This window comes from Belonocnema kinseyi, chromosome 1, assembly GCF_010883055.1.
Source record: "Belonocnema kinseyi isolate 2016_QV_RU_SX_M_011 chromosome 1, B_treatae_v1, whole genome shotgun sequence".
Lineage (NCBI taxonomy): Eukaryota > Metazoa > Arthropoda > Insecta > Hymenoptera > Cynipidae > Belonocnema > Belonocnema kinseyi.
In genome coordinates, this window is record NC_046657.1 from 19,851,234 (window position 1) to 19,871,376 (window position 20,143).

A 20,143-nucleotide genomic window follows, 5' to 3' on the forward strand; every position below is an offset into this window, starting at 1 on the left:
TAAGTATCTGTGCTTCATGTCGCGTCGTATTGGTTCAACATGGAAACAAAAATTGCAAGAGACCACTTCCAAAAATGCCCAACTACGAGAATATTTTATTACGTAAAGCTATCAGAATGAATAGTGAATCAACGGTTGGACATTCAATTTGCAACTGCTACATAGTATGCTTGACTAGTAAAGCAAAGAACCATAACATCATAAAAGGGCGAAAAGATGTAAGTACAATAATAAGTTCTTCAAACGGATTGTATGGATCAAAAAATTCGACAGTAACTACACTTCCTAAAATCAAAAAATCTATTAAATCAAATACAATAAAAATTTGTACAGTGTGTAGAGGTGATATCCATAAGGGTAAGAAGCATAATTGCAGTACGCGAGATCATGTAGCTCGAAAAAATGTGACGAAAATTGTAGATAAACTGCCAGCTAAGCAACAAGAATGTATTGCTTCAAAAATTATTAGTGAAAAAATTAGAAGTGATGGCACAGATTCCCTTACATTAAGTACTGAGGGCCGTAAACGACGTATATTTTTGAAACAAAAAAAACAGAGGTCGCATTTTCTCTAGAGCATCTAGATAATTTTCACACAAACACTGGATCTTCAGTTCGTAATATGAATAGATTAACTAGTTTCATCCGCCATTCCGCTGGTAGGAAGTCTATCCCTTCTCATTATTCACAACACCTTAGTAAACGAAATAACTTATTAAATGATATCTATGAAATTGGCACATTTGAATTTGATATTAAAAATTCCAATCTAAAAGAAAACGGAACTGTAATCTGGGCTAATGCTGAAAAATTGATAGAGACTGTGTTAATTGAACGAAATTTTGTTGATGACTACTTTGTCAAAGTAATGGCAGATGGGGGTCAAGGTTTTTTCAAAATTTGCATGTCAATAATACCTCATAACCAAAGTGATAGCGAATCTGAAGATGATATTCCCAAAAAAAGAAGAGTTGTTTCTCAAAATAGTGTTAATTCATCAAGCCCAGAAACAAGCGTCAAAAGATTAATTATGCTATGTATAGTACCTGATGTTAAAGAAACTTATGAGAATGTAAAACTTTTATTTGATTTAATTAAGATTAATAATATTTCTTTCAAATTTGTTTCCGATTTTAAACTGCTATTAATTGTGAATGGGCAACAAACGGCCACATCAATGTATCCTTGCCCCTACTGTTTTGTCATTTTACATGATCTCAGAAAGAATTTTGATGAAAATGATGTGCCTACAGAAATAAAAGTGTATCCATTGAAAACATTCGGGGATTTAAAATAGGATTATGAGAAATTTTGTGCTGCCGGTAAAAAAAAAGTTATCTAAAGATTGCCACAGTACTGTGAATGAGCCACTTTTTGAAGAAGATGATGATTTGTTGATTCTTGAAAAATGTATTATTCCAGAGCTGCATATATTACAAGGGTTTGCTAATCATTTGTTTTGGGATGGTCTGGTGCACGTTGTTGGCCGAGAAAAAGCTCTATTGTGGCCGTTAAAACTGAAGCTAGTTTCAAAAAACTACCATGGAGAAGTGTTTGAAGGTAACGCATGCAGAAAACTTTTACGAGAAGCTGATAAACTGAATGATCAAGAAATATATGCAGATGTCCGTCCATTTGCTGTGATACCTTATGTGACTGCATTTAAAATAATGAATAAAATTGTAAATCTATGTTTCTCTGTAACGAGACATGAGTCGGTTGCTGAAATAAGCAAACTTCTCAATGAACTGCACAAATCATTGTTAAGCATACAAACAACTAAAACACTTAAAATACATGTTCTTCTGCAACATCTCACTCAATGCTTAGAACTATTAGATGGAACACAAAGTTTAGGTTTATGGTCTGAGCAAGCCGGAGAGGCGGCTCATAGAGAATTCCTTAAGTTTTGGGAAAAGCGGAAAATCAATCTTATAACTGACTCTTCTTATCCACAAAGATTGAAAAATGCCACCGTAGAGTTCTCATTCCTTCATATTTGAAAGGAATTAAAAGTCACTATATTTTTGTAAAAACAAAAAACTTTTATTTATTTTTTATGAGTATATTAAATTGTAATTTAATATTTTTCGTTCAATATTTGACATTGCAAATGAAAACTTTCAAAAGGCGACACAAGATACGATGAACAAGAATAAACCAACATTTTTCACCGAAGAAAGATCCACTCCATAGTTATTCACATTTGTTTAGGATGCGTAGTTTTTTATTTATTTAAACAAATTACATTGGAAATAAAAAATTACATTTGTGGAAAAACAATGCAAGATTTAGTAAAGTTCAAATTAACAAAATTTGTTGCTTAACTTGGACCTAATAATTTGCATCAAGTGCGCAATACGATAAGTGTGATGAAAATAAATGCGTTGAAGTAGAAGGTGCTTTAACAAATGAGAATTAAAAATCATTAAATTTTATTTTTGTCAATGTGTTTACCTTTAGTTTAAAAAAGTTTGTGTACAAATTTGAGAAAAGCAGAAAGGTCAAGCACATAGCGCGAGGCAAATAGATTGTCGTGCGCGAAAAGCGAGAACCAACAAATGCGCGCGCGCCCTAGAGGCGCTAAAAGTTGTAAGCGAATCGAGCCACGCGATGAGAATGACTCCGTGCAGTGGGCATTTTTTTGTAGGCAATACGTGTTAAACTTCATGTGGCTTGCGAAAATTTAAAAAGTAATTTTTTTTAGAAGATTCATTTTTTCGAAAATCCAAACAAATTCTGTGACAACATGCATGAAAATTCGAGAAAAAATTCCCAATCAAATTTTTGACTACCTTAATGCACAATTCAAATTGGAAGCTTGGAAGTAAATTTTTCTCATACAGTATTAAAAATATTTGTTATAAATATTAAAAATACTTATTATAAATATGAAATCGCACTTACGTCTAGCATACAGAAGCTTCACGATTGTGATAAATATGATGCAAGTTATTTTCATTTTTTTTAATAGTCACAATAATAGAGAACAGTAAACTCAGTGTTCAAAGAATTCGTGTGAGAACTGATTCAGTGAACGAAAGGTATACATACTGACTTTTACAACTTAATCTTACACACGTTTTTTTTTATTCGTTAGATAAATTGAGTGGAAGGAGGAATGTTGTTCATCTAAGATCTCAAAAACTTCCTTATTTGCTATATTTTTTCCGCGTAGAACCTTAGAAAGAATGACATTCATTATTGTAGATGCATGATGTACGCAAAAAAATAAATGACAGTCACTCTCTTTCGGTCTCATATTTTATTGCTTTAGAATGAAAAAACAAGTATTATTGATTGAAAATTAAGTTTCCAACAATGATGATTCAAACGTTTTACAATTATTCATATATGTTATTAAGTCATAGCCTCTAAAGAAATCTGCCCTCTGTGAGGTCATATTCTGAGTGAATTATGTCGATGAGTTTTTGTAAAAATCAAGATTTGCTCAAAACCAAATTTGATGGTGCTGAGAAGTAATGGGGACAAAGAATTTGTAATAAAAAATTCGATCAAGATGAGACGATCATCTCGACTAAGTGATTATTCGTCTCGACGTGATAAGGCAATTCAGAAAGTAAACTTGATTGTCTCGGACGGTAGACTCAGTCATCTCTAAATGGCTGACCTGATCACCGTGGAGAGTCGATTTAACCCTTAAGTGGCACAGCTTCCTTTTATTACGTAAATTGAATAACGCGTGTTTTTCACTTCACGTGTTCAAACATGTCCCGCGCAGCCGGTATTGAATATTTTTTCATAACTCGCGTAATTTTTAATATTACTCCCTAAAAATGTAAGTTTATACCCTGAAAAGACTACACTTTAAGAAAAAAATGAATGATTCACGCTTCACAAAAAGGTATTTATTTTGCAAAATCGAAACTCGATGTTATGGTCAAATAAAACATCATATTGTCCATGTTTTAATCAATTTATTTTCAATTGAATGCCCAAAAATAGTTTGCAAAAAATAAAAAATACAAAAGTAACATAAAAAACTGTTTTTCAAAGTTGTATTTACTCTCCCAAATCTATACAGTCGCTGCAAATGCCTGCAAGGTGCTCATGGCACATAGGGCTGACGTCTGCCGCTCTATAAAAACCTATTTTACCTACAGCTAGTGATTTCAATTACTGGCAAAAGTCGACGCGTGGTCCATTTTCGCGAATTTAGTACAGTTCATTCAAGCTCAAAAATTTGTTGGGGTATTTTTTACACATAGTGCTAGATATAGGTTAAACATCTCGGATATTCGATGTGATTGTCTCAGAAATTCGTCTCTATCGTTTCAGATGGTCGATTCGATTATCTCAAACTAACAACATCATCATAGTGTATGGTCGATTTGAAAATCTGGGATGGCCAATTTGATCATCTATACAGTCGAAGTGATCATTGCGGATGGTTGAGTTGTTTATTTTAGAGGATGCATTTGATTATTCCGAAGTGTCAATGTGATTATATTAGGAAGGAAAATTATATTGTAGCAGATTTTCGATTTGAAAATCCGAGATGGTTAAAATGACTATTTCTGAAAGTCAAACATATATTTTAATTATCTGTAACAAAAATTTTAAAAATACTTCTTATTTTCTAAATTTGGACTAGCATGAAGTTCTACTATGTAAATAGTGGAAATTTCTTTGTCAATGGATTTATAGTAAGCATACCAATAATAATCTTTAATGAAAAATTACTAATACGTGGGAAAATTGTAACAGATGTAATTAGTAAGAAAAAATTCTTTATGAATTTAACTTTTTGTACGAATTAGGGTTTTCTTGACTAATGATCGGTATAGAATAAAAACTATTCATCAATTGAATAATTGCTTTTTCTTGTCGAAAAGCTGTTAGTGGAATTTTTTAACCTTTGCTCTCTGAACTTGGGTTTTTGGAAGTGAGGAAATTCGATGAAATTATGCACTTTTTTTTTTTACTTTTAATGTTAAAATTCAGGCCGCCTGTTCTCCGCGGCTTTATCAAGGCATGGTTCTTTACGAATAATCTCTTGTTTCCTGGTTATTTTTAAGAGAGGGTACCTTCCATTTGTAACGATAAGCTTACCCAGAAAAATTTGGTTATAACGACATTGGAGATTCAGAATTTGTGTTCGCATTCATGTAATCTTAATATTCATCCATTCAACAGCCCCAAACGATTAGAGTAGAACCGGCACGGCTGTCGCAGAAGACGTTTGTATCTGCTTTGGAGAGACTCGTCCACTGACATTACGTCCTAAATTAGCTTTGAGTCATGCCCAGGTATGTATAGGTCTCTTTACTCTCAAGATGTCTAATAAAACTCCTATACACAACCTCATAGTCCCCGCAAATGCCACTAATCCATCCTTACTTCAGAATAATCTTGGCGGTAATAAAAAGGCCAAAGTAGCTATATAGTCTTGCAGAGGCGCAATTGCAAAAACTTGAGGACTCAAACTGAATGAAGTTCAATGGTTATCTACGGTTACTATTGTGCAAATTATAACTTATGCCTCATTGATCTATGTGCCAAGAGCAACTTTGGCCATTTAGAGAAAACAGCTAGAGAAACTATAAAGGGTCCCCAATGGGCACAAAGTTTGTTGACGTGTTTACAACATTCTTACGATATATTGACGACAACTTTACGACATCCTATGTCCATGTCGTTTAGGTGTCTTTACGATGTCGTAAATAAGTCGTATGATCTGACGATATCTTTACGATATCGCAAAGACACCGAAACGACGTGGACATAGGAGATCGTAAAGATGTCGTGAGGATGTCGTAACGATGTCGTAAGGACGTCGCCAAACTTTGTGCTCACTAGGTCGTTTTTTCAGCAATTACAAGGAGAAACCTTTTGCTACAATATTTGCTAAAAATCAGACTACATTTTACTATTTTTAGTTTGTAATGGAGAGATATAGCGGAACTTTTGTAATGTGTACTACTTCGGGTAGTAACTAGTAACTACATGCCGAACTAGAAAATTCATCGGAAAAAAATTTAAAAATGTTAAATTTATTTCTACAGAAGATTGCAATATTTGCAAAGGACTATAGTAACGTCGAGAGAGACTGGCGCACTGATTTAGTAAGCAACTTAGTAAAAATTGGTGTGTTCAAATTAGCAGACGAAAAAAAATAAACCCAACATGCGCCGCGCCGCGTTGAAGGTCACGATACGTATCTTTTACACGAAAATACGACGTAAATGCAATCTTATTTATTATGGGATGTTGAACTCTTTCGCACTATTATATTTATTTAAATTGCAATTGTACAGTACACAGTGCGCGGTAGCACGGCGATTTTCCATTCGGCTAAACTAGATAATGAGATCCAGAAATTTATCGCTCTCATCAAGTAAATGCTAGCAGTCAAATTGACTTCTATTAAATTATTTATTAATTGTTCACAGTGATGGCATTTTTGAAATTCTAAGCACTATATCTTAACGTAATCAAATATCCTAATATCGAGGTTAAAAAATTATTTTTCGCTCTCTCTGGAAAATATGTTTTTTAATTGTAACTTTTCGAATTATTATAATTTAGTGTAATATAAATCTTTGTATCAAACTAAACTAAATGATTGATAGATTTAAGGAATTTCAGTAGAGCGTTGGTCGGCTGACATTGTTTACGCTCGGCTGCACTCGGTCGAACGCTAGGCTCGCTTACTAAGTTGCTTACTAATATTTGAGAGCGATCTTCTGAATTTGTATTACTCCATAATACAAAAAATAGAAAGTGTCGTAGTATAATTCATATTCCTACAGACGATAGCAATTCCTCTTACAAATTTAGTCTTTTATCTTATTTTCGGGTACTTATTACTTACTCTTTTTATATAATTTAATTATGTCTTTACTAATTTATCCTATCTAGGATTTTATTATAAAAAATACTAAGACTTCGTATTATCAATAGGAAAATTTTACATGAAAATAGCATGGCTTACGATTATTGTATTAAAATATACGAATTATCGCCTTGGTCCCTCGATTGTAACCTAATTTAGTAATTTTTCCAGTACAAGGTTTCTCTGTGTACAGGATCAATTTTAATCCCAACAGCGGAATTTTAACTCGTCTTAGGTATTTTACCGCTGTACTTTATAATTAGACAGAAGGCTGCAGCGGAGGTATAAATACTTTCTCAAAGGAAAGTTCGTATAAGTAACGCTTTTTTTACCTGCACGCAATTTCGTAACATGCTGAAAGACTTTTACATGAATCGCTTCAAGCTGATCTGATTGAAAAAGAACAATTGGCATGAGTTAACAGCGGATAATCGAATTTATTTCCAACTGAAAAAAGGTGGTCTTAAAAATTTTGAAAATTGTTCTGAAATTTTAAATTTTTATTTAAAATGGCTGGCTTAGTCTTAAAAAATTGGGGGGGGGGGGAAATTCTACACAAATCTAATACCTTCTCTGACAAGAATGTAATAAAACCATGAAATAATACGTAGAAGTAATGGTCGTCCGAAATGAAACAGGCATGTATAAAGCTTTTAATCTGTATGCAAACAAAGTTTTAATATTAAAATCACACTTTCTTTTTTCTGTTACAGTTCGGAACGGGCAAATAACTCTAGTATGTTTTGGACTGTGAATCTACACTTACCAATTGGTAATTGCATATGACTATGAAAAAGCAATCTTATTTACACTTCCTAATATTTTTTACAGTTTTGTCGCAAAGAATTGAGGTTTTATCAGCTGATAATACTGGTAAGCAAAATAAACTATTCTCTATTATTCTCTAATGATTTCTTTTGGTACTATTATCTTTCTATATTTTAATAAAATTAGGGCTACTTTCACTGGTTTCTGCTGTAGAAAAAAATCAATTTGAATGGTCAGTGCTGCAACTGTTCAAATTTTTCAAAGCTCAAAAAGTTAATCAAATTAAAATTCCGCAAGTGACCGCTACCCTATGACCTTCAGAATTCATGCTTGCTTTGTGAAGATTAAATCTCATTGTAGCTCGAAAGAAACACCTCGGATTTTTGGAACCAAAAATTCTACAACTTTGTATTCCTAGTATTAAGTTTTTATTGTCCGAAACGCACACCTGCGAACATTAGTGTTTATTTGTCTTCTCTTATTTGGGATTTTCTTCTAGAGAAAGGAGAACCTAACCTATAATTTTATGTTTCTGATGAAGTAGTATGTAACCATTGTTTTTCAATCCCGCACATAATATCATAGACCAATTTTTAATCTGGTAGGAATTTACCTCAAATACGTTGGATTTCATCGTGGATCCTCCAAAAATTTTTAGTATCCTGCCGACAAAAAAATTACGTTGATGATCGAGTATTGTAGAAAAAACAATACAATCTGGCAAAATTACTGGAAATGAAAATTAAAATCTGGAAAATTTTGCTCCAAAATTGACTAAAATGAATTTAGTTTGGCCGTAGTGATAGAGTCTGAGCTCGCCACCTAGCGGACGAAGCAGACAGTACTGAGCATTCACAGTTTATGCGCATTGACTCTATAAAATTGTTGTCCTAATAAACGGTCGTTTTAAATCCTTTAAAAAAATCTCTTCTATTTTTATGAACTACAAAATACAGAACTTTTTATTGAAAAGTAAAAATTTCAAATTTTGCGTTTCTTTGTTTTTCAAAGTTCAAATTTTTATTAAGAATTCTTGGAAATTCATTACTTAAAAATTCATATATTCAAAAGGGGCTCACCTATAAATGATTAAATTTTGGCATTTTAAAATTGCTAGGGGAACTTACTTCATTATAAGAATAAATCTGAAATTTGTATGGTGACGGATGATTGATGATTTTAATCAGAAAAATACCTAGAACCAAAGAAGCAATTGAAAAACGATTTTAAATTTGTACTTTTATTACGGAACCTTTTATTGCACTATCATGCCTTATATTCGTTCAGAATAGAAATACAAAACATAATCTAGAACTTTGGTATATAGTTTGTTTCAATCGCTCGTTTATCCACATGTTCTTAATTTTGTTTGAAATATTGAAGCAAAAGTCCTCAAATTTCAATCTAATTGAAAGTTGTCAAAAAAGAATGAAAAAATTACTATAGAATCGGAATGCTCTCATTTACGCATCATTTCTAAAGTTGCAAATCATTATTTTAAAAAACTTTTTATGACAATTCAAAACGAGAAAATGGCTCTAGGATTTTCTCTACGGCGACAATACAATTTTGGATTTGTAAAATACTATTTTTATTGCCTGTACCAGGAAGGAATAGTATATATGTAGATAGATATAGAATATTATGTAATAACAAAAGGAATAAAAGTGGGACGAGCAACCACCAAATGATCATTAGAGTTTCCCATCCCTGCTAAAAAAAAGTCACTTCCGCGCACATTTTTATTGCTTTTGTCTTGTTTCATGTTATACCCACTCCCAAAAGCTTAAGCCCTACTCGTAGTATGTTACATTTCGAAGAAAATTTCAGTCATTGGGTTAAGAATAACACATAAAACGATAACAGCAATGCGCATGTGCTAGAAGCAACTTTTCCTTTGCAAGCTTGGTTAACTACGGTCGGCCTTACACCTAAGATCGGAGGGTTAACTACACGCGCTCAGAATTGTTGAGAGAGCGATGCTTTCACCACGGAAGGAGCGTGAAAGAAGTGTTGCCAACTCATAAAATTTAAATACGCCAGCTGATCAAAACTGTCGGTTATTTTTAATACCGAATAATTTAATATTTTTAAAAGTGTTTATTGTGCTAAAAAGCTTGTCCGGTGCTGCCAATCAGAAAGATAAATCGGACTGATTCCTGACCGGAGTCGGGATTACTTGTTTCTATGAATATTTACAGTGCCAGCAAGACAGTGAATCTTTCAGGTTATGTTAGTTTTGCTTGAATGTGTTTCTGGACAGTTTCGATCAGCTGGAGAACGTGAATTTTAAAAGTTGCCAACCCTTCTTTTACTATTTTTTTGGGGCGAAGGTTTGAAGAAGCAATGTTGTCTCGATACTAGTAGGTAGCACTTTCGCTAGCCGAATGAAGCTGGTCACAAGAGAATTGGTCTACCGTAGTTTCATTTTCGAACCGATAGAGGTCCAGCGGACGCGGACAACATTGGTTTTAGAGTATTTGGTATCGAACTCTGACGATCTCTTGAAGGCTTTTTCTCTTACCCCCGCTTACTAAGCTGTTGGGGTGATACCACTCCTTATCATTCCTTCTTGTCCTCACCCATGGTGGCAGCACGTTAGGTCTGTCACTGCGCAGAATGCAGGTTTGCATTCTTCTGCGCAGTACTCTTGCTTCGCCATATTATTCGAAAATGGTACATTGTTTCGAACCTTATTTTAATATTATGAAATAGTATGTGGTCCTTCAGATGATAAACCCTTATGGCCGGCTTAAGTTTAGGATATATTTGCCTCTTTCATTGTTGAGGTCAAAATTATTATTTTTTGTTTTGAGTTACGGATGATACCAGGATATATAGTAAATTAGTTAAGACTTTTTGTCGGTATATTTCATGTTTGAATAAAAAAGATAAAATTTTTGCTTATAACACCCGCTAAGATTAGATGCGTTTTTTTCGTAAAACGGTTCTTCAAAGTTCCTACTACAAAAGTGCCCCAGTTCTTATTTTTCAACTTAGAGGGATAATTTTGATCCTAAAATGGCGGGAATTGATTCGGCTATATTCCCCGATACGTAAATCCATAGCGGCTATAAGAACCCGTTTCACGCGAACGCTTAAATATATGTATTCATAAATAAGTTTAATAATATTTATACTAATTTAGTGAAGTTTTAACAATTTTGAACAATAAACTAAATTACATCTTTCTTGCAGATGAATCCGCAGATTTTCACATTCGTCGAAAGCGTGTAATTAAGCTAGATAAAAATGGAGATGACGAAGGTCAACCAATATGGATTGAAAACGCACGCTACATTGTCAATATTCAAAGACATAATTTTAGTGTTTGTGCTGGTACTATATTATCTGCTATATTTGTCTTAGTTCTTCGTTCTTGTGTTTATCCGATTCCAGTGTATTCGGAAAGGTACGCTGCCTACACTATCTTTTCTGGTTCAGAGTCAAGAAACAGCGGATCTCGTCACACAATCAGAAGAAGTATAAGGGTCGAACCCAATAAACAACTAGGTGATTTTTTAACTGTTTTTTCTTTCTGTGCGAAAAACAAATTTCCTAAAAATGAATTTTCCGAAAAATAAATTTTAACTGTCAATCTTTTTTTTTAATTTAGTATCTCTGGTTTATTTTAATCAAATTCTAGTTGTGATTTCTTTCACAGCCTTGATAGAAGTTTCTCCACATTTTTACTTTGAAGAAAGTCCTAATAAGCCAATAAGTCTCTTCCTAGGAGCTCTACCTCCTCCACCTCGCGTAGCGTATGGTATTTTTAGTGGCTGGGGTTGCACAAAGTCAGGATCGGAATGGTAAGCAATTTAAAAAACTTCAAACATACATAAAACAATATAATTAAAGTCTACTTGGTTACTGAGTTAAAATATATACGTAGCTCTCACATTTCAGCCACAAACGTGTTTATCCTACGGAGTTAATGCAAGTCCGACTACCGATAATTCCGTTGGTAGAGTGTATTGGTATTTACGAGGGATACGAAAGAATTACAGATCAAAATATTTGTACTCTTGATGAAACCAAAAGAAGAGGTACTTGCTATCGAGATGAAGGCGGCCCCCTAGCGGTCCAGTTCCCTCCACTACAGGCGCCTCACCTGCTTGGAGTATTGCTTTTTGGAGGATACGATTTAGGAGTAGATCCGGATGTTTTTATTAACCTTAATCATTACGTGGTTAATCAATGGATCACTCATACGATTAACCACCATGTTGTGAACTAAGCCACTTTTTATACCCTCGTAAGCTGAAATAATGAAATAATCACCGTTTAAATCATTATTTTATTTTTGTGCAAGAGTTTTTGAGTAAGAGACTCAACTAAAATACCGTTATTGAATGTATCAGTAATGTCAGATGATAGATTTAACCACTAACCAGTAATATAGAGCTCCAAACTATGCTGCATGTTAGAAATATTCACCGCCTAGCTCCAATAAGCAGGGGATATAATGTCTTTCGCTTGAAACTAGGGATTTTCATGGCCGAGCGACGCTTTAAGAGACACTTACAGCCTATGCCTCATTTATTGTTATAAGACCAGAGTGCTGTTTTCGAAAGATAATGCATAGATTAGCACAACAGTGCTGAAAAGTCACATAAGTTTGAATTGTAGCAAATATTATGGGCAACATCGCTTCAGACTGACAATGAGTGCACCAATGAACCGCACTGATGAATCGAGTGAAGAGATTTCACTCAATAAATCAGTATAATCTCACTGATTGTCTGTGACACATTTGTTGCTATTTTAACCAGTGATATTTCACTGGGAATCATTAGGATTTCATCCTATCAGTATGTAGTCAGTAATCACTGCTGTCACTTATTATATGTGCAAATATAATGAATGATAAAGCAAACGCAATAGATAAAAGTAATTGCAAAATTATTCTCACAATTGAAAAAGGCAAGTAGTCAGACATTGTCAGTACAGCTAAACCAAAAATATTTATCCTTAATCTGGTTACAAGTAATATTCAAAACGAACCAATGATACTGTGCCCATTTTGTGAGGATCAAAAATTTAGATTGACTCATTCGATATAAGGCTAGGTATAAAACAAGGATACTTTGAGCTTTCTTGGCTACTTACTGTATTCGTGAAAAAGTGTCTAAGAACGTCCCTCCTCGACAAAGTAGGGGTGAATCTTGGGATAGTAAGGGTGTGCGGGTTAAAGTTTGCAGATGATAAAGTTGTCATATCATATTTAATCAAAGGCTTGCAAAGAATACTGAGTAGACTGAATGCTAGAATTTAGAACATGGGCCTTGAAATCAACGTGGATAAAACAAAAATTATGTTATTTAAAGAAAAAGGTGAGAAAATAGTATTTATTATTGCCCTACACGATGAGAGGATGTAACAAGCTAATAAGTACGTATATCTTGACAGTACATTCACTGGTAACGAAAAGATAAATGGAGAAAGAGATAGGCTCATAAATGAAGATCAAAAGATTATCGGTAGAGTAGGAACGATCGTCCGAAGTAAAAATATATCAAATAAAGCTAAAATTATGATATATGATTCTATACTTGCTTCCAATCTTCCGTACAGTAGCGAAAAATGGGCATATCAACAAAAGGATAAAAGTCAAATTAATGCGGTTGGCATGCAATGCATGTTAAATGTGTTCGGTAAAGCTCTAATAGACAAAGTCAGTCAAGTAAGATTCCTCAAAGAATGTGGAGAAGAGGAGACAATATTTGAGAAGTATAAAATAAATTTATTTAGGTGGTTTGGGCATATTGATAAAATAAATTATAAACGACAGACGGAACATGTATATTGCGGCAAGGTGGATGGTAGCGTACCCAGGGGCAGATCGAGGAAAGACCGCTTAGATTGTGTTTATGAGACCCAAATTCGAAAAGATATAAAAAACCATAGAAAGACAAGAGCTAGCGTGAGAAAATGCATGAACGTAAAGGAAGCGGGAGAGGTATGGCGGAATGAACTTTTTATTTAAGTGAACAACACAGTAATTAAAAAATCATCAAGAATCTTTAATCGCCCTCTGATAACACCAGTCACAAGTCCCATCCTCATTTTTCTCAAAAAAGTCCCTGATGTACATGTTAGAAGTAATAAAAAAATATATTTTGAACAGGAACATCAAGTATTAAAATTGAAGATATCTTTTTGACCAAAGTACAAACTAAAACAAAAATTGCAAAACATTGAAGGGTGTTTTTAAAAAAAAACATTCTTTTTTGGAAAAAACTTCCGCCATTTTGTTATTTTGAAACTTTCTGGAAATATCCAGTGGAGAGAAAAAGAAGACCGTAAGCGCTATTAGAATCAATAAAAAATGATAAATATCTTAATCAGTTCAAAAGTTATAGCGCTTTAAAGAATAAAATCCTGGTTTTTTGTAAAGCAGAGCATAGCATTCAAATACGCATAAATTCTAAGAAAAAATTTTGTTTGCAAGTCGAAAAAATACGTAGCACGTAGTTTCGTCTAAGAAACTACATATTTTCTTAATGAGAGATTCTTTGATTTAAAGTGTAGAACCTTGTCTAATTTGATATGGATACAGTCTGTAGTGAGAGATAATAATATTGTGGATATTATACATCAAAATATTATTCTGTACCTAGGACTCTTAACACAATAAATAACTTCAAAGAAAAAAATCGGGTAATATTGCGGTTCAAGTAAATGTTGGAATTTTTTAGAACTTAGACTCCAATACAACTCTCATTCAAGGCTTCTTTTTAGTTCTTAGATATTAGATAGTTTACGACCTAAAAGAAGAAACGGCCCAATCTGAAAAGACCTGTACAGGAACCTTGGATCATCTTGTACATTGTCCTGTACATAAACATGTACAGTAATCATTACGGTGTCTGTGCAGAAATTTGGATAAGAAACTCTACAGGATCTTGCAAAGTTACCTGCACCTACAAAGGATTAAGGTTTGGGTTTCTGTACAGAGACGCGTATAAAGCCCTTTACAGAAAGCCATCAAGAAAACGTATGTCGCTTACAGCTATAAAGTTGCCTTCCTTTTATTCCCTTGGAAATCAAAGTGACTATCGAGTGAGCCAAGCCAATAGCAAACCGTTGTGGATTAGTTCCTATGCAGGCCCATTTGTAGGATACAGAACAAGTTCCTGTACATGAACCCAGGCATGCAGACAGGTTTCTTTACATGATAATGTAAGGATTGCTTGATCAAATTCGTGCAGATGAAGCTGCAAGATTACCTGGCCAGATTTGAGTGCAGGTTGCAGGTGCGTTCCCTCATTAAATTCCGTTCAGTGCAAGAATTTATTCTTATTTCTCTCTATGTATCTATAGATATATTTCAGCCTCCGTTTTATAAAATAAGGACAACATCGTGTACTAGAATGTTATTATCTATACGAAAGAACGTAGAGTCCACATAATCGACAGTGCATCTGTAGACATGCATCTATTCATCCTTGTGCGACTTCTGCTACAGGCAATATGCAAGCAAAATGCACGAAGAATCTACCACATCTACGAGTCAGTATCAAAAGCAGTAAAAAGAGCAGTTAAAAACTTGGTGTCATTAAGTAACTGGCGAATTGTAAGAAACTCCCTATACGTGAGTGATTTTCTGATAAAATATCTTTGAAACTGTGAAATTATATATAATTGAAAAAGCAGGTTTAACAAACACTGCCATGTTTTAGGTGCGCGGGTATAGCTTTTAAGTTACAAACCAGTGATAGTTTAGCATCTTCCAGAACACTAATCACAATGACAAATTTGTTATTCAAATATCTATTGTGCAGTCGCTACAGTCCCTTTTGATGTCTTCCAATGAAGACTGCTGCCTGAAAATCGTCGTTCCAAAAAAAATTGCTTCACTCTTTGTGGACAATTGACTCTATATGCCTCGGAGTGTTCGACAGGGCAGAATCAAGAAACAACACGGTAAGAGCGACAAATATGGTAGTGTAGTACTCTTAGGCCCTATTGAGTTTGCCTAGGTGCGTCGTTCCCGCGTGAGTGGGATACCTGAATAGTTTGTGTTTTAGGTGATCATTGTCTACATAACATGAACTACACCTATCTTGGCACTTTTTGAAATAAAATTGTGGTCATGGTATACTAAGATTGCAATTACATCGTCCTGGCATAAGAAAAAAAATACTCTGTACTTAAATTGAACTGTGTTGATCTGAGGAAAGCAAAAGTTTGCTCCATCGACAAGGACTAATCTACTACATTTCAGTGATAAGATTTAGGCCAGGGGTCTTGGCCACCCTTTTCTCGCATTTGTCAAGAAATGATTTTTTAAATTTATTTTGGGTTTCCTGACCAGTTTTAGGAAAGAATATCTCCAGAACAATTCTTTTATAAAGATATGATATATTCAGAAATTCGTACCCACCTTGGCGGCGTGGGATGTATCATTGCGGGATGGACGATTTGTTACGCAAGGTTTTCTGCTCATGCATGGTTTTATGCGTGATAATTTTGAGGTTTGTGAGCTCATACTTTGCCTGTGGAACTACCCCAACCGAGTAGAGTATGATTGGGACGGCAAGCATGTTAGTTGTGCATACCTTTTTCAACAGCGACAGATTGGAAGATCAAATTTGTGAAAGGAGATGCCTACCACCTTCACTGATGTTATGTCCTGAATGTGGCTATCTAGGGCGTACAGGTATTAATAGGTCTCTTCAATGCCACAGTATCTAGTATCACTCATATCCACGTGTTCAGGGTCTCAGATAGAGCCAGTAACTCCTCCTTTGTTGCAAATAAATCTTAGTGCCCTTGTCTAATCTAAAGTCCATTCCAATCTCTTTTATGTAGCCTTTGATGACACTCAAGCGACACTCTGAATTTGTTTGTTGTCACATAATAATGTAGTAGTACGTCAAGGCTATAGACAGGCAGCGTTGGTGGACAACTACGTATTTGCAGCTGCCTTTTTCAATTAGCAGTTTCTAATGGTTTGTATGAGTTATTGATTTGTATTTCGCTGAATTTGATGAATTGCAGCTTTACGGTAGGAGTACATTGCATCCTAACGCCAAAGACTGCGGGATGGGCCTCTCAGACGTTAAATATGAAGTGAAGATGCGGACCAGATGTTGGTGTGCAGAAGTAAGGTTTCCACCAGAGATTTTTGATACAATCTGCTCGTCCAGCAGAGTAGTTTTTGTGCCCCTTGAGGTAACCATAAAAAACACTTTTGGGTTTCTAAAGAGCAGGAGGCAAATAAGGGTCATTAATGCGATCATAGGAGGCATATTTTTTTTTAAATTTCACCCACACTATTTAGAGGTGGCCCATATTCTTTAAACTGTGTCATTGCAAAAATTGACAGTTTCAGTATATGAATAAGCAAAAGTACAACTTCAGTTATTTTTATGATTGTAAGTGTAATAGAATTAATTATCGTCCCTGTCCAATCTAATATAATTCGGCGTAATAGAGTTCAGGTACCTATAACGTTCAATACTGAAGGGTCTTGACATCGTAGTATCAAGACCCACTATGGCTGACTTTTATTGCCAAGTTCATAAGTGCCCCTCCTTGAAAATTAAACAGCTTATCATGGATATGTCAAATTTAACAAATTTACTACGATTTTTTTCAATATAACGGCTTAAATCATATTATTCCTTATCTGAATTTGCAAAAAATGTAATCCTTATCCTTTAAGGAAAATATTCCTAAAATTTCAGTATCAGATGTATATTATAAGGGCTACTATTAGTCTTTGAAAACGGTGGAAAAAATAACACTCCTTAGGCAACTGTAGTTTATATTTCTTATGAATTTTTGATTGAAAACATAATTTGATATTGAGAGGAGAAATTTTGACAGGAACTAGAAAGTTGCTGAAGAGGCGTGACGGTTTAGCAAGACATTGTGAATTAAATATCATCCACCCTTCCCTCTTCTGCATTCCCCCCGAACGAAGGATGATAATATCTGCATTTTATCAACAATGTTCTGCTTGATTGTTAGCTTCTTTGACTTATTTGGAGTGTGCTGGTAAATCCTCAGTTTCTGTGAGAACTTTGAGACCTTTTCCGTAAACGGGCTACTAGATTTTATGTAGTCAATTACAAATTGAACACGAAAAAAATTTTGTATTGCCCATCCAATTTTCTAGTTTAGTTGAGGTATGCGTGTATTGGTGTCTTCATCCATCGTCGGTTTTAGTCTTCGATTTCAATCAGCCAAAGATCTCCCTAGACTGTAAACTAAACAATATTGATTGTCTTGAGGCCGGACTCCTCCAAAATATTGTCATGAAGGGGGTCATTCATTTGAACTACATCTGGGGGCATACTTATCATAATTATCGTGACTAATTCCGCTGGCGGATTTTCGACAATATAATTAATTTAAATACGATAAGAATAAATATGTTTTTGTATCAATTATATCATGTTATATGAAAACGTAAAAAGATAATACCATGAAGTAATACATTGAAATTTCCTCGCAGTTAAATCTGGCATCGTTGATAAGTTGTCAGTCATGTGCTATAAATTGTACTTAATTCTAAAGTTTCGCAAATAAACTCTGCCTATTTAAGCTCTTGTGCATAAACGGTCTGGTGAATAAACAATCTGGTGATAATTTTGTGTCTTGTGACAACTCAGAACAGGAAAATAGCTTTGTTATTTTCTGTTCGACGAATTTCGACTTAATACCTAATAACTAGTTTTTTGTTGCAATGAAGAACCTGTCTTATTCAAGCCTACTAATATTTTGTGCAGTATTGACACAAGGAATTACGGATTTATTAGAAGAGAATATTGGTAAGTGCAATTAGCTTTGTACTTTAAATTCTCATATCTTTTCCTTCCATTTCATTCTTTTTACTTTCTCAAATCAAAGGCTGCTGAAACTGTAAACATTTTCGAAAGCTTTAAAATTAAAGAACTTAAAAGAAGCGTCAGTCCTACAATTTTGGATGCAAGAAAAATACGACTTTTCGTCCTCTAAACACAAGTCAGCGAACCCCGTATTTTTTGGTTCTTCTCTCATTAACAGAGAGCGGGCGAGCTCAGTCTAAAGGTGTGCACCGAGCCTGGGTTTGACTCTTACGTAGCGGATAACCGCCGTATGGGGAAAGTCGCAGTGGAAGTGGGAGAAACCGCACGCTTTGGGCACATATGACGAATCTTTCTTTTTACTTCTTAATAATACTTTCCGACTTTGCAGTTCAACTTTCCATTAAGCTGCAGTCAGGCATTTTCGCACTCTTTTGCGTAGCATTATTTCTCCACCATATTGTGGCCAAATTTATTATCTATAATGATTTATTATGTTGCTTAAGATTATGAATAATAATTAATTTTACATCTTTCTTACAGACGAACCCATGATGACTCACATTCGTCAAAAACGTGTAATTAGGCTAGATAAGGATGGACGTGACGACGGTCGGCAAATATCGCTTGAAAACGCTCCCTACATTGTTAATATTCAAAAAAATAATATTACTGCCTGCGCTGGTACTATATTATCCGCCGTATTTGTCTTAGTTCTTCGTTCTTGTGTTTACTCATTTCCATTGTATTCGGGAAGATACAGTGCGTACACCATTTTATCTGGTTCAGCGTCAAGAGACAGCGGAAGTCCTCATACTATTAGAAGACGTATTAAAGTCGAACCCAATAAACAACTAGGTGATTTTTTTTACTGTTTTCTCTGCTTCATTGAGATCAAATTCGAGTTATAATTTATTTGACAGCCTTGATTGAAATTTCTCCACATTTCAACTTTGAGGAATGCCCTAATAGGGCAATTAGTCTCTTTCTTGGAGATCTTCCCCAATTCCCTGGTACTGCGTTTGGTATTTTTAGTGGTTGGGGATGCACTCGGTCTGGATCTTCATCGTAAGTTATTCAAAAATCCAAAAATAAATAAAATAGTATTTTTAGAATCTACCTAATTACTTAGTCAACATACATATACTTAACTCTCACACTTCAGACACAGACGTGTATATCCTGCGGAATTAATGCAGGTCCGTCTACCGATAATTCCATTAGCAGAGTGTATGCGTATTTACTGGGGACGCATAAGAATTACAGATGAAAATATTTGTACTCTGGATGAAACTAAAAGAAGAGGTACTTGTTATAATGATGAAGGAGGCCCCCTAGCGGTCATGTTTCCTCCACTAGAGGAGCCTCGCTTGCTTGGAGTATCGCATTTTAGAGGAAAAAAACTGGGACATGATCCCGATGTTTTCATTAATCTTAATCACGAGGAGATCAATCATTGAATCACCCAAACGATTCAACATCATGTTATAAACTGAACTACGTACCATACCCGCTGTAGATTAAAATCAGTGCGATGTGGGTCGCTAAATGAAATTAACATGTCAACAGTAATTAGTTTATTTTACGGACTAACGGTGAGAATCTCAAGAATAATCAATAAATCTCTGTTAATACTCAGCGCAACATTATTTCCTGTACTTGCAATAAACTTGCAATAAACGAGTGTTACAATAAACAAGGTTTGAATATATCTTTCACATTG

The 20,143-nt window shown here is 34.6% G+C and overlaps 2 protein-coding genes across 2 annotated transcripts; both read left to right on the top strand.

Moving 5' to 3' along the window:
* The first annotated feature begins 5,297 nt into the window (after positions 1-5,297).
* Positions 5,298-11,861, top strand: LOC117176925 (serine protease 38-like). The gene is made up of 4 exons (XM_033367326.1): positions 5,298-5,379; positions 10,823-11,137; positions 11,289-11,433; positions 11,531-11,861. The coding sequence occupies exons 1-4, from the start codon at positions 5,298-5,300 to the stop codon at positions 11,859-11,861; spliced, it is 873 nt and encodes a 290-aa protein (XP_033223217.1).
* A 1,041-nt stretch (positions 11,862-12,902) lies between these two features.
* On the top strand, positions 12,903-19,880 carry LOC117176933 (trypsin-like). Its single transcript, XM_033367337.1, has 4 exons — positions 12,903-12,957; positions 18,964-19,278; positions 19,344-19,488; positions 19,586-19,880. Exons 1-4 carry the CDS (start codon positions 12,903-12,905, stop codon positions 19,878-19,880), a joined length of 810 nt encoding a protein of 269 aa, XP_033223228.1.
* Positions 19,881-20,143: the final 263 nt, after the last annotated feature.